General features: G+C 46.6%; 1 protein-coding gene across 2 annotated transcripts; it reads left to right on the top strand.

Moving 5' to 3' along the window:
* The first annotated feature begins 7,513 nt into the window (after window positions 1-7,513).
* On the top strand, window positions 7,514-12,865 carry gng7 (guanine nucleotide binding protein (G protein), gamma 7). 2 transcript variants are annotated; one of them, XM_076157785.1, is made up of 4 exons: window positions 7,514-7,601; window positions 9,798-9,929; window positions 10,272-10,387; window positions 10,548-12,865. In XM_076157785.1, the coding sequence occupies exons 3-4, from the start codon at window positions 10,307-10,309 to the stop codon at window positions 10,671-10,673; spliced, it is 207 nt and encodes a 68-aa protein (XP_076013900.1). In that variant the 5' UTR covers window positions 7,514-7,601; window positions 9,798-9,929; window positions 10,272-10,306; the 3' UTR covers window positions 10,674-12,865. The 2 variants fall into 2 exon arrangements, with proteins under 2 accessions (XP_076013900.1, XP_076013901.1); XM_076157786.1 differs by lacking the exon at window positions 7,514-7,601 and adding an exon at window positions 7,646-7,789.
* Window positions 12,866-14,029: the final 1,164 nt, after the last annotated feature.

Genomic DNA, 14,029 nt, shown 5'->3' with positions numbered 1-14,029 from the left:
AATGAAGTTCATCCATCATGGTGAGTCCTCCTCCGTTTGACTGATGCATTCACGGTCGCACATTCAGCGGCCATCATGAAAACACGGAATTTCATCTATCCATCGGACATTCCCGCGCCAAGGAGACAGAGAGGAGAGGAGAGGAGAGGAGAGGAGAGGAGAGGAGAGGAGACAGGGACAGAGGCGGGATGCTGGATTGCCAGATGTGGACTTCTGCTTCAAGGACTGGACTGCCATCAAAGACACCACCCCCCTGCCCCCCTGAAGGTTTGTGATGTCAGCACTCCTCTTTCACGCCCAGTGACTCCCCCCCCTGCACCCCCCCCTGCACCCCCCCTCCACCCATACATGACAACAAATCCACAAAAGAGAAAACGCCGCATGTCTCACGAGCTCTGAGATTGTCCCAATATCACGCCGACAAGCAAAGGACGCAGCGGTTTGAGAAGACAGACGCAGGGACTCAGGACGCATCAGAACAGCAGATGACATACACAATGTATATATATACATCTAGTCTATACATGCCATGTCCCTGATCTTAGGTTCAAGGAGTTTCAGCCCGCTTCTCTGCCTCTTGAATGATGTATAAATAAAAAAGACGATGAGACATAGAAGACATACACACGTTCTTTACCTTTATCCAGCCGCCATTATAGGAAAGCATAATCATTAGTGTCCACGTCTCCACTGCAGAAGCATCCAGCGGCTGTGGTGTATGTATACTGTATATACACAGTGCCTGCTGCTTAATCGAGACTCTCATCCGGTGCAGAGTGTGCTTCAGTTTGAGGATCATGGAAGGAATCCGCCGTCTCTACAGAGGACAAACACTCAGAGTTGGATAATCATCGCCATGCTGGTGAAGAGAGGAGACGAGAATAAACTGGGACGATCCTGATGTTGAGAATGTTCGCTTGCTTCTGCACTTTCGCACACACACACACACACAAACACACACACACACACATACATACACATACACACACAATGAAGTTTCTTCTTCGTTCCTGTTTTTTTTGGCCTTTCTGTTTTTCTTGCTTTGTTTGCTTTGAGGCGGATTCACGTCCAAAGTTCAAAAACCCCTCAAAGAAAAAGCACAGAGATAAAAAAAAACAACAACAACAACAACAAACACACAACAATCCGCCTATCACGCGTTCATCACAAACCCGGGAACAGAACGGCTCACACACACATACATACACATACACAGACACACACACACACACACACGAGCGTGCAAGCGAATTTGCATTGACACACGACAACACACACATAGCTGACTGATCGCCACTCGGCTGGCTCAGCCTAAATGCCCTCACATTGCACTTTATACCACGTACAACACACACACACACACACCTACACACACCTATTGTAATTTGCCATGTTTTTGCCTACATTGTGTATGAATAATTCCACTAAGTGAACATCCTCATGGAGCCACTGAACAGCTCTGTGTAGTCGATCCAAAGTGCATGTACGCCCCCCTTTTCACACGGGAGCTCTGAATATTGTACACAATGTACACAGGACAGCCAAAAGCACAATACTTTTTTACTAACATGTATTTGTAGGTTATATTTTGTGTTGTGTTTTTTTTGTGCGCGTTTTCCCTCGTCCTCTTTCGGCCATTATTTCACCCTCCCGTCCTTTGGACACGGAGGAACAATCACGCCGATCATAGCTCACCCTCACGTCACTGTACGCGTACAGCGTCCAATCAGAAGTGTGTGTTATTTTTGTCCCGCACCGTGGCACAATGAGGTTGTGGTTCTGCTGGTCGACAGGGGCCACAGGTGATCAGATTAGGGGGGGGGGGGAGGAGGATCTGCCTCTGTGCTATTGAACCCAAAGACAGATGACAGACAGATGTCCCCCCCCCCCCCCCCCTTTACTCTTCATCTCTCTTTAAATAAATAAGAATAAAGCACAGCAACTCGTTCTCGTTTGCTCTCCGTCTATTCCTGTGCAGCAGAATCAACAACCGGGGCACTTTAGGGTGACATTTTACTTGAAGACTGGCAACAAAAGCGTGGCGAATGACCACCATGTCAAATGTCCCCCGCTTGCATTACACACACCCAAGGGCCCCACAGTAGACCTATTCCAAAAGTGTGTGTAGTTTAGTGTAAATAAACTGAATAAAGATATGTAATTCAAGTAAGATGTTACCCAGTTTCCCAATGTTAAGACGTTAGCGTACCCGCTGTCCTTTCCCGGGAATGAGTCCTTTGTAACAAGGAAATAGGAGGTTTGATGTTTGCTATGTTGCTGTATTATACTGCTTACAGACGCTCCAAATATAACCGTATATCTGACGCATCCACTCCTCAGATTTAGCAGATAATTCTAGCAAAAATGTGAATATGTATCTAAAAGTTCCATTCCAAGGCTTTTTTGTGTGTGTGCGTGTGTGTGTGTGTGTGTGTGTGTGTTAAAGAAGCTGAATGAATCTGTTGTTATCAGTGTGATGTATTTTGCACTAATGTGAGGTCCCGTTCAATCAGAAAAAGCAGCATTGAAGTATATAATATACTGTATATCCTTAACACGTAGACGTACCCTTTAACTGGTAGATGCTGGGACGCTCACTTGTACTCCTTTATTTTGCAAGCAAATTGTGTGGGTGTGCGTGTGTGTGTGTGTGTGTGTGTAACCGACCTGGGTTGAATAGTGTTTCATAGTTTGTTTCAGCCTATTCAGATGCCACATTGTGATTGGCCGGACCCCACCCATCTGACACACAGAGCAGGTTAGAGAGCAACAACAACAACGACAACACAAAGAGGTCAATGGTTTCCAATGGGGATCAAACCCAGGGGGCCTCGGCGTTCAGCCACAGGTGGACGCACGCTGCATAACTATCAGCTCACCGCGTCTGCTTGGCCAGATAGGGAGCTCATGTTTGTGCAATCTGTTGTCCTGCTGACGTCTACAAAGGAGCCCGTCGTTGTCCGTGTTCCCGTGTGGAATATGATACACGGGGAGGAAAACAATGACGCAGTGTGGATCACAACAAAGAGCTATTCATAGAAGAACGTCTGTGCAAATATGGCGCGCAGCTGCACTAAAGGTGGCCTGTTTGGGATTAAAGTCACTTGCATGTGGAGGATTATGAGAGCAGATAGGAGCGTGAATGTCTGTGAGTGTTTATGCGTGTGTGTGTGTGCATGAATGTGTGTTTTTGTGTGTGTGTCCACTAATGATGGAGTGTGTGAGCTTAATGTTATGAATCAGGACAGACACCTCTGCCCCTGTCCTACCATGGCTCATCTCATCCGATTTGTCAGTGAGGCATATTTACCGCTACTGTATGTGAACATTGTTCGTGTGTGTGTGTGTGTGTGTGTGTGTTTGTGTGTTTGTGTGTGAGAGAGAGAGTGGGTGTGTGTGTGTGTGAGTGCATTCTGCCATTCCTTCACTCTCTCCTGCATCAGTGTGTGTGTTTGCGCATGTTTGAGTGTCTGTCACATAGCTGAAGCTTTGCTGTGGAGAATGCCTACACATTCTGCATGAGTCATCCAGCACTAAGAAACACTCACACACACACACACACACACACACACACACACACATTTCCTCGCTGTCTATCTTCCTCCTCGCTGTCCATTTCATCCATGCACTCCTGTACAGGCGCCACTGTCCGCGCTGCAATTCCATAAATCCTCTTTCCATCCTAATATTCCGCATTTGGCGCTCAGTCCAAATTCATCCCGCCGATTTATGTTTTTGTTGTTTGTCACCCTGCTCACATCTGACTGTAGATAGTTGTAAATAGTGTTCAAAGGACTTCATATTTCAGAGGTGAGAGAGTAGAGTGAGTTTGTGCGGAGGGAAGGATGAGAAAGTGCAATTCCCTCTTCTACAGCGTCCAATCCCAAGTGACCAATAGCAGCGCAAGGAGAACAACACCGTGTCTTCAAACAGAAACAGCAGGAGGAATAAACTGGCAGTTCGTGTCCCCCAAAAACTTCAATTCGGACGACAGGGAGTTAGTTGAAAGGCGGCGACAGTAAAGGGAATCTATGGTTCACGTGTTCTCTCACAAAGCAGAAAGGGGAAAACATGACGCTTACGCTCAATAGAATCTGAACACGTGCATGGGAAACATGGCGGCATAGGCTGATCTCCACCAAGCTTACAGTCCGGTCCAGTCGGGAGAGTCTCAAACTGAAGGAAATTAGTGCAGGAGGAGGAGGAGGAGGAGGAGGAGGAGGAGGAGGAGCAGTGACCCCATCCCATTAAAAAACCCCTCTGGCTTACTCTGCCCCCCTCCCCTCCCCTCCTCACTCACCCCATAGAATTTTGATTGTGTCAGATCGCCACTTCCTGTTTTTCGGGGGGGTCAGAGGCGAGTACACTAAGGTGGGAGGGGGGGGGGTTAGGTATGGACTTGTGTGTGGGTGAAGTAGTATGGCACGATCCTGACGCTCTGGCCCTCATTCCTGCATGGTCCCTATTGGTGTTCCAGCCAGCATGAGAACAAGGACACAAACTGTGAATCATCTTTGTATTTTTTAGATAAACTCCTCAGCAGCATTTAAGGCTTCGGTTTTTGCAATTTTGATTTCGGCACTTTGTTGTTTTTTGAAAATGACTTTGTTGTTTTATTTTTTTCTGTTCTTTTTTTTTATTTTTTTTTATTTACTATCATTTTCCTAATTATGATGTATAAATATTTATTCTAGCAATAGTCTTCCTATTAAGATATACTGTGCTGATGCATCCTCTGAATAACTGAAAAATAACATATATAGAGATGATAATAATCAAATCTGCAAAATGATTTTCCTAATAAAAATGTGAACTGAGGAGTGTTTCTCATCTCTGTGGTGTGTTTGTGTCCACATGGCAGTGACTGAATATTTATTTTCTGACTTTATTCACTACTTTGCATACATCTAACCGAACCCATCCAACATGTGAGATGGGAGGAGGTTTATTTCACTCAATTTTGCTTTGGGAGTTTTCCTCCATGATGCATTCACTTGTGCCATATGCTGCACAGAATAATGCCTCATTAATTGGACACGATGACGATGATCACAGGGAGTTTTGATTAACTTTGCTTTTGATATTTCATTCATTTAATAATGCTTGCTTACTCGCTGCTTGGGTGGAAATGGATTTTACTTCACACTGCAATACAAAACACACTGAAATGCTACCAACACACACACACACACACACACACACACACACACAGACACACAAACACACACGCAGATAGTCTCTTCTCTTACTCTCCCTTAACCCTCTCGCATCTGCTTAGGGATTCTGCGCCCAAGCACTGTTGCTATGGAGATGGCATGACGTTTACGACAGTTGTCGCATCAGCTTGCGGTGTGACCCTGTTGGCGACGGCGATGCGTTGCGACAGGCAGAGGTCTCCCGGGCCGTGGGTGGATGTGTATAACACGTAGAAAGATGAAAAGGCCTCCCAGAGGACAGCAAGCCTCTGCTGGATGATAATGAGATAATCATCTTGTCCACACACACACGTACACACACATACACACCACCCACACACCCTTCTAGACATCTGGGAAAGCCTACGCAGACTCTGGCCTGTTAGGTCAAAGATAAGCTTGCCAGCACATGACAAAATGTTCAGAGCAAGAGGCAAGTGCGTGTGTGTGTGTGTGTCTGTGTGTGTATGTGTGTGTATGTGTGTTTGGAGGGGGGTTTGATGTTGTGTGGGGGGGGCGAGTGGGTGCCCATGAGTCTTTTTTGTGATGACTCATGGGGTTCCACCATTGCTTTCTTAGGAGCTAAAAAAAGCTCTGTGGAAACCGTGAATGTATCTGCTGTAATCCACTGCCTCTTCAGACACACACTGGAGAGAGAGAGAGAGAGAGAGAGAGAGAGAGAGAGAGATGACAAATGGAGTGATGGGGCAAGAGAGCAGGATGAGCGAGGATGAGGGAGATGTGGAGCATTAAGGGTGAGAAACAGGAAGAGATCAGGGGGGAGGTGGAGTGAGGAAGAGGTGAGGATTGGAGGGAGGAGAGGAGGAGAAAGAGTTAAGAGTTGTGGAGATGAAAGTGAAATGTATAAGCATCAGCATAATTTCACACTTCACTGAAAACGAGGCCAATGCAGTACTCTCTCTCTCTCTCTCTCTCTCTCTCTCTCTCTCTCTCTCTCCCTCTGGCGTATAAATAGATCTCATGTGGTTATAATAAGCCCCTTCAAAGGTTTCCTTGAGGCAGACACAGTGCATGCAGAGCAGACATGTAGTGCGGGTGCGCATGCGTCATATTAGACAAACATGTCCAACTCCTAATCTGCTTGCATCACCGGGCGCCTGGAATCAAAAGATCTGCTATGAAACCAAGATGAAATCCTTCACGTCACGAGTCCTCCCCCCCTCCCACTCCCACTCCCACTCCTCCTCCCTCGCCGCAGAGCAAACCGCTCATATCAGCCAATAATCGAGCAGCGGATGCAGCATTTTTGGCTCGGTGTGGAGGAGTGGACGACAGCTCGGTGGAAACGGGGGCTGCGTGTTTGCGCTGGGGGCTTGCCAGGAAGAGAAGGAGCGGCCCACAACCTCCCCGGAGAGGAGGAGAAAAGTACGAGCGGGGCAATGGCGCCCCCGTGTGGTAAACCTGCATACTGGACGCGCGAGGAAACGTCCTCGTGATGCAGATGCGTGTACGTGTAGACGAAATTGCACACTTTCAACAGGTTGAAGAGTGTGGAATAGTCAACGTAGAAACTTTTTATTTTATAGATTCATGGAAATCTCAGCAAATCCTATTTTTTTATCCTATTTTCTTTATTCAATCTGTACCAGCCACATATAACAGACAGTTAAAAAAGGAAATAAAGGGATTCTTAAGATTTGAGACGCGATAAGGGAATTATGAAACAGCTGTAACCCTACAAAGTATATTATATTTCGATTAAATGCAATTAAAAGGCGCAGTCAGAGTTTATATGCAATCAACAACAAAAAAATCCCCCATTCTGAATCAGCCTCATTGCAATCATCATCAGACCTTGGAGCAGCTGATGGAAGAGCTCTGACAGTCACACAGTCCTGCTATGAATGGATCTACTAATGTATCATTAGAGTGAATTGGTGTTTCAGGGTGGCCCGTTGTTCCCCCAAACGCCCCTGAGGGGTTTCCGGCAAACTGGATACCCTCAGTGTTCAATCATCACATGCTTGTACCGAGCAAGAGAATGATTTGTTTTGTGCTTGAATTTAGAAATGTCCAATCGTGCTGGGTTCTGTGTCCACCAGGATATTAGACATCCCCAGAAAGATAAAGATAAGTAACTTCACTGTTGTTTATTGCGGGGGGGTATGTATCCAATAACAAAACCCCTTCTGTACCTCTGTTTGGAGTTGGGGGGCCCCCCTGGGTTAAAGTCTTCTGTCACCAGATCGGATGCTGGGAGGGAGAAGGAGAGATGGAGGAAGGGAGGAAGGGAGGAAGGAAAGGGAGGGAGGGTGGAGGAGTGGACGGGCTGGTAACGGAGGGGGAGGCGTTTGGCTCGGTGAGCGAGCACGGCGGTGAGCGAGCGGAGAGGCTGACAAACCAGCGGATCTGGCCCTTTAAATCGCCAAAACAGCGCATTTGGAGGTGAGTTTAGAGATATTCGGGTATTTTGTCCTTGTGTATCATAATTGTTACGCGTCTGTGGGCCTCTGCGAACCCGGATTGTCTCCAGCGAGGTTCGGCTGCAGCTGAGCGGGGCTTCATCAGTGTCACGAATCCGGATTTCCCCAGCCCTTTTGCCGGCAGAGAGGGTGGGGAGGACCGGGGACAGGGTCAGTGGAAGATTTCCTACTGCTCGGTGCTGGACTCCGAGGAAGGCACAAGCCACAATATGGGCACCGTCCAAACCCCTCTGGATTGTAATTTGCTGAAGTAGGCCCTTTCGCTGTCCAATTAGCATAATAATAGCGGATCATGAAGGCATGCGCTCCGGTGTGTCGCTGGATGGGCTTAGACTAGCTCCTGGAGCCTGCATGCCTCCGTCAAAACAAGTCACCACCCCGCTCCCACGGCTAACAACCAGGCCCCTGTGTGCAGACCCGAGGCGGTCTAGTCTGGTCTCCACTCAGGGTGGTGGGGGGGGGGGGGCATCTCAGGCTTTAATATGTGCACAAGGTCTGGCTTGTGCTTGCGAGCCCGTGTGTGTGTGTGTGTGTGTGTGTGTGTGTGTGTGTGTGTGTGTGTGTCGGTGTGTGTGTGTGTGTATGTGGTGTGTGTCTGTGTAGATAGCCATGGGAGAGAGAGGACATGCTGTTCTATCCATCAAAATGCCCGCATTGTGTTTTCACACGATAGAGCAGCAAACAGGGCCTATAGCAGGACATGGCTGCCTACTGTAGGCCGATCAGAGCTCAGCAGCTGGTTGGATCGATGCTGATCGATGCTTCTTTTTTTGGGGGGGGGGGGGGGTTGCGCGTGTGTGTGCGTGAGAGAGAGAGCGAGGCCGGCCTGGAGGGTTTTCAGCCCAGACCAGCCGACTGTCGGGGTCGCTTCCATCCTTCCAAATCTGGGGGCGTATAAAAGCGATTGGAGACTATACAGGGGGGGCAGGAATTCATGACCGTGCTGGTTGTTCAGGGTAAATCTTTCTCCTCTCAAGGCGGAATGTGCCATCGAGAAGAAGTTTGACAAATCAACAGGCTGGAGAAATGAAAGCACTCGGTTTAGAGAATACATGCAAGAGGCTTTTGAGTTCATTTCTTAAAGCTGTACTGTCATGACTCTCAGCCAAAGACTCAGCTGGGACCAAATAAGTCCAAAACATTCATGGGCATGTTGAGGTTGCATCCGAGTTCATACACTTCTGTTCACATTTGCTCTTTGGTGTCCGTGGTGCTGCAGGTCAGGTGACTTGACGGCTGTTGTTGTGATGGGACATGTGTGTGTGTATGGTGGGGGGTTCAGGTTCATTGGTATGATTAGGATTAGGTTCAGTTTGGGATTAAGAGTTAGGGGCTGAGTAATACAAATGTGTTCCTAGGACAGACTTCAGTGGAAGCTTCTTTCTGTCTTAATTTCTTACCTTCACACACACACACACACACACACACACACACACACACACACACACACACGACACAAGTCCTAATTACAGGCACGATTCTCTAAGCTACTCTACCATAAGAGTGATTAAAGCAGGACTCTCCTCCCTGGAGAGAGGGCGAGACACAGAAACACAGTGAGAGACACAGTTGCAACACACCGGTGGCATGTGAAGAGCAGAGTGTGTTTTGATCTCATGTGGGGGGAACTCTCCCAGAGAGCGCCATGGGAAGCTTTGTAGTGTTTTGCAGTGTAAAAGACTTGGAAATCCCTGGTGGTGGTGTGAGCAATGCAAGAATTCCCCACCTTATAAACAATTACCTTGTATTAGTGATGCTCTGCGGAGACAAATGAAGTTGTGATGACAGATTTTGTAATATGGATGATGACAGTTTTGGCATTGCAGCGGATTTCTACCTCATGACTCATGATGGGTTTTTTGGTCTTGTATTGAAACGTGGAATGTTTCATTGCAACAGAATATTTCTGGAGGCATTAATGTGATTCCAGATGATCCCAGACCAAAGTGTGCAATCTTAACTCCAGTGAGAATGTTTGGATTAACTTGTCTGTATTTGTGGGTTAATGCCATTAAAATGATTAAGATCGGATGGCATGCCTGCAAATAAAACCTAAAGAATAAAACAAGAAGTAAGATTATGGTTTCCTGTGCTTCTAGCTTTGCCTTTCACTGATTTGATTTGTGCAGCCAAACTCACTTGTGTCCTTTTTACACAGAGACCAAGCCGATGTGAGCTCAGCTGTCGTCCGGTTCTGCTGTTTTGACTCAGCAACAGTTCTCTCAGTCTCTTCATCGATTCACGTTTGTGTTCAGACGCAGCATAGCCCCGTCTGCACACCATCACTCAGGTGAGCCACCAAAATCCATCGGTGTGTGTGTGTGTGTCTGCTCAACTGTTGTTTTGAACAACGAGCAATAGCTCAAGCATTGTTAGTGCTGCACTTCCACGTTTTCACCTCATAGTTGTGCTATAACTCCAAATTCTGCAAATTAAACCAAACGTGAATTTTAAAAAAGTATAGTATTTCCTAGGTATAAATTAAATTTATAATTTCAGTATTTAATGATTAATTGTGTTTATTAAACTACTATATAATGCATAATACCTGCAAACTCTGTTAGTTTGCGGAATTGTGTGTAGTTCCTGTTAATCATGAGTCTTTGTCTCTCTCTCTCTCTCTGTCTCTCAGTTTTCCTCTGTGTTGCTGTACTCTGATGGATCAGTATGTCTACCACTAATAATATCGCCCAGGCCAGGAAACTGGTGGAACAGCTGAGGATTGAGGCAGGGATTGAACGCATTAAGGTATGGTGATCCCCTCTCCTCCCTGCCCATCATCACTCCTCTTCTTCCTTCTTCTGTCATCATCTTCCTCCTCCTCCTCCATCACATATCTCTCTTTCCTAATCTCTCCTCCTCCTTGTGCTCCCTCATGTCCCTCTCTCTGTGTCTGTCCTCCTTCCAGGTGTCCAAAGCAGCAGCGGACCTTATGAGTTACTGTGAGCAGCACGCTCGCAGTGACCCTCTGCTGGTCGGGGTGCCGACCTCTGAAAACCCATTCAAGGACAAGAAACCCTGCATCATCCTATAGCTGCACTCTGCTCCTGACACACCAAATACACACACACACACACACACACACACACACACACACAGGTGCAAACAGTACATTCCCTTACCCTCAAACAAACACATGTACACATTCAATACCTAAATTGATGCCCAGATTTTTCCTTTTCTCTATGTAAACACACACACACACACACACACACACACACACACACACACACACACACACTGCCCCTCCTTTTAGGCCTCCAATCTATACATCTACTATTAACACACACCCACACACAGACATTTACACCCTCCCAAAATACCCACTCTGGAAAAGCGCCATACCCCAGGGCCACCGCTAGGGGGAAGTTATCATGTGCTCCAAGGTTGCAGAGATCGATACATCACTGGGTATGATCCAAGGTGCTTTGGTAATATTCAAGTATGCTGGTGAATTAATTAACTACAAATGTCAGCGATACTTGAGACGGGATTTCGACATTATTAATCAGTAGGAAACCACAATCCTGTGCTGATCTGAGCTTGTATTGTGAGATGTGGCGCTGGCTAAGGCATGTACGGCTGTGCCACACGCAGGGTTTTGGAGGAGCATGTGGCTGAGCAAATGGGTGGTGGGCGCTCTCGCCAACGGTGCCAGAAACGTCCTGGTGTTCCATAAAGCTCAGAAACTTTCCACTTTGATGGGAGTTAAACATTTTCCAGGTCTGAGGCCAGAGCTTTTGCCCTGGAGCCTGTACTCAAATCGTGGCGGGTTGAACTCATTCTGGAGCAAAGCGGCTACACCCCAAAGCCTTTGTCTTTATCGTGCGAGCATGTTCCCACCCCAAAACCTGTATCGACAGACCTGCTGCCTTCGGCGTCACTGTGGCTGTACGCAGCCTCTGTCCAAAAAACTCAGATGTGCCAATCTGTACAGAGGGTGGTCTCCAGATGCTGATCTGGGGTCAGCACCATTGTTTCTATTTGCCAATGCAGGTTATGGCTGCTGTCGGTTGATATTGATTTGAAAGCTGACCTCAGATCTGCACCCATGAGGAGAACATTGAACTGCTCTACACAGAAACTCAAGCTATTAATCCCCGGACGTTTACTGCATTTTTCTTAAGAAACACATGTTTGTGAACTGTAGGTTTTGATATTTTGTTGAAGCGTTACCTAACCGATATTAATTAATACTGTACTTTTTTTAGAAATTGTTTTGCAGTACTTTTCGTGTAGGTGTCGCCCCTCACCGATCAGGTTTCTTTCCTGACTGAAATGACACTAAGATGTGATTCTGCACCAGAGGAAATGCCTGCCATACCTGCTATCATCTAAACAAAGGTTTCTACTGTACACATCAAGTCTCCCTGTGCTTTACCCTGAGCGAGGGCGAGGTCACAGACTGACCACACCTGGGAATCAGTCTGCAATGCAGGCTGGAGGAGAAACCTTACCTGAGAGTGAAAATGCATTTCTTTCTTTTTGTTTAGTTTTTTAAGATAGAGCTGTTGGAACAGTTATAGGTTGAACTTGCATTAGAGTCAGACGCATGAAGGGAAACTGACAAAATGGTTTTGATAGCAGAATAATCCTCAGATTGGACTCCATGTTGCCCAGCTTCACCAGTCTCCCCCATTAGAACCAGTTCACTTTATTGAGATCTGACTGGTCAGAGGTTGACACGGTGTTGAGGCCCCCCCCCCCCCTCTCTGAAAAAAACCAAACTTGATTGTAAAAAAACTCAAGACGATAAAAAAAGAAAAGAAAAAAGAAGACGAAGTTAAGAAACACAAAAGTGTATAAACTTTCTTTCAGACGTGCAGAAGTGATAAGTTGAGAGTAGCTGTTTTGGATTAGTTTGAGTTTCTTTCGAGTCCATGGAACCTGGTCAGTTGAGTATTACCCTGTACAGTGTTTGTAAGAAACAGATCCAAACACAAGTCCCCTCTGTGGATGTTCATTCATTCTTTAGTACAACATAGCATATTTGTTTCTGTTCTGTCTGTCAGAGTGTCGTCACTCTCTCTCTCTCTCTCTCTCTCTCTCTCTCTCTCTCTCTCTCTCTCTCTCTCTCTCTCTCTCTCTCTCTCTCTCTCTCTCTCTCTCTCTCTCTCTCTCTCTCTCTCTCTCTCTCTCTCTCTCTCGAGTGTTGGTTTCATAAGGTGGCGGACAGGACAACGCGTATTATTAATACATAACGCACACACTTTACATTCAAAAGGATGGTGACTTAGCAGGGCCGAGTCACCAATTGCTCTAATTCTCTTGCTCAGTGCGTCTCTCAGTTTTGGATGTGATTGGAGTTAAGTTGGTTGTTTGCGTTTGTTGGTTCACATCTGTGTTTGTGTGCGCACGAATCTGTTATAAAGGTGGACAGTTGATTGGGGACCCTGTGCTGTTGTTTAGACCCGATTAACATCAGTGTTGCCTCCGGCTACAAAGCCCTGCATTCGACTCTGAGTTGCCTTTGTTCCCCTCAGAGAGAGCAGGATGTTCTCATAGTGCAGATGGAGTTGGAGAAAGGCTATTGAGAGTGGTGTGTGTCTGAGTATGTGTGTATGATCATTTGGCAGTTGAAAAGGACGGAAAGGTTAAATCATTACATTCCGTAGAGCGTGTGTGTGTGTGTGTGTGTGTGTGTGCGTGTGCGTGTGCGTGTGCGTGTGTGTGTGAGTAGGAGAGCTAAAGACACTGTGTAAGAACACAGACCATCCAGTGCGGTGCAGAGTCCTGTGGTAATGTTCCAGACCTCCAGGACTGAAATTCCAGGTCAGGGTGAGTTTGACCCAAGAGAACAAGGTGCTGTAACTGGGATCTCCACTTGATCGGTTTGATCAGTCTGAGGCTCTTACACCTGCAACTTGTTCAGTCGTAGTGGGGGACAGACAATAGACAGAAGGAAAGTTTCTGTTGGTTTGGCCCTGTGTGTGCCTGTGTCAGCTGGAATTCATTAGCGACAGCCGATCATCGTCACCTATTGAAGCCTTAGAGACTGACTGAAGAGATGACTGAAGTGACGAATCCCGTTGTGTCACCGAAACACTAACACTAGAGTCTGCTGTGAACCATTTTAAGAATATGGGAATAATTCATTTGTTATCAGCAAGGAAGGCATCCCAGGACGTGCTGCATATAGCAAATCTATACAGGGTGCAGCTACAGTGAGTGAGGATACACCTGTGATACACATGTATGACAGCGTCCAAGTCAACTCCCACACACACACACACACACTGATGTTGTCCTAAAGACGTCTGGCGGATTTAATTTTTCCACAATTTTTTTTAATCATTCCATAGCTGGTTGGGCTTACAATCAGATACAGCCAATCAGTTGGCTGACCGTTAGTCTGATTGATTGGTTGATAGTTTGCCTTATTGTGGCGTA

This window comes from Genypterus blacodes, unplaced genomic scaffold (genome assembly GCF_046128005.1).
Source record: "Genypterus blacodes isolate CSIRO-AG114 ecotype Tasmania unplaced genomic scaffold, CSIRO-AGI_Gbla_v1 ptg000073l_1, whole genome shotgun sequence".
Lineage (NCBI taxonomy): Eukaryota > Metazoa > Chordata > Actinopteri > Ophidiiformes > Ophidiidae > Genypterus > Genypterus blacodes.
This window is presented reverse-complemented; position numbering and strand designations above follow the sequence as displayed.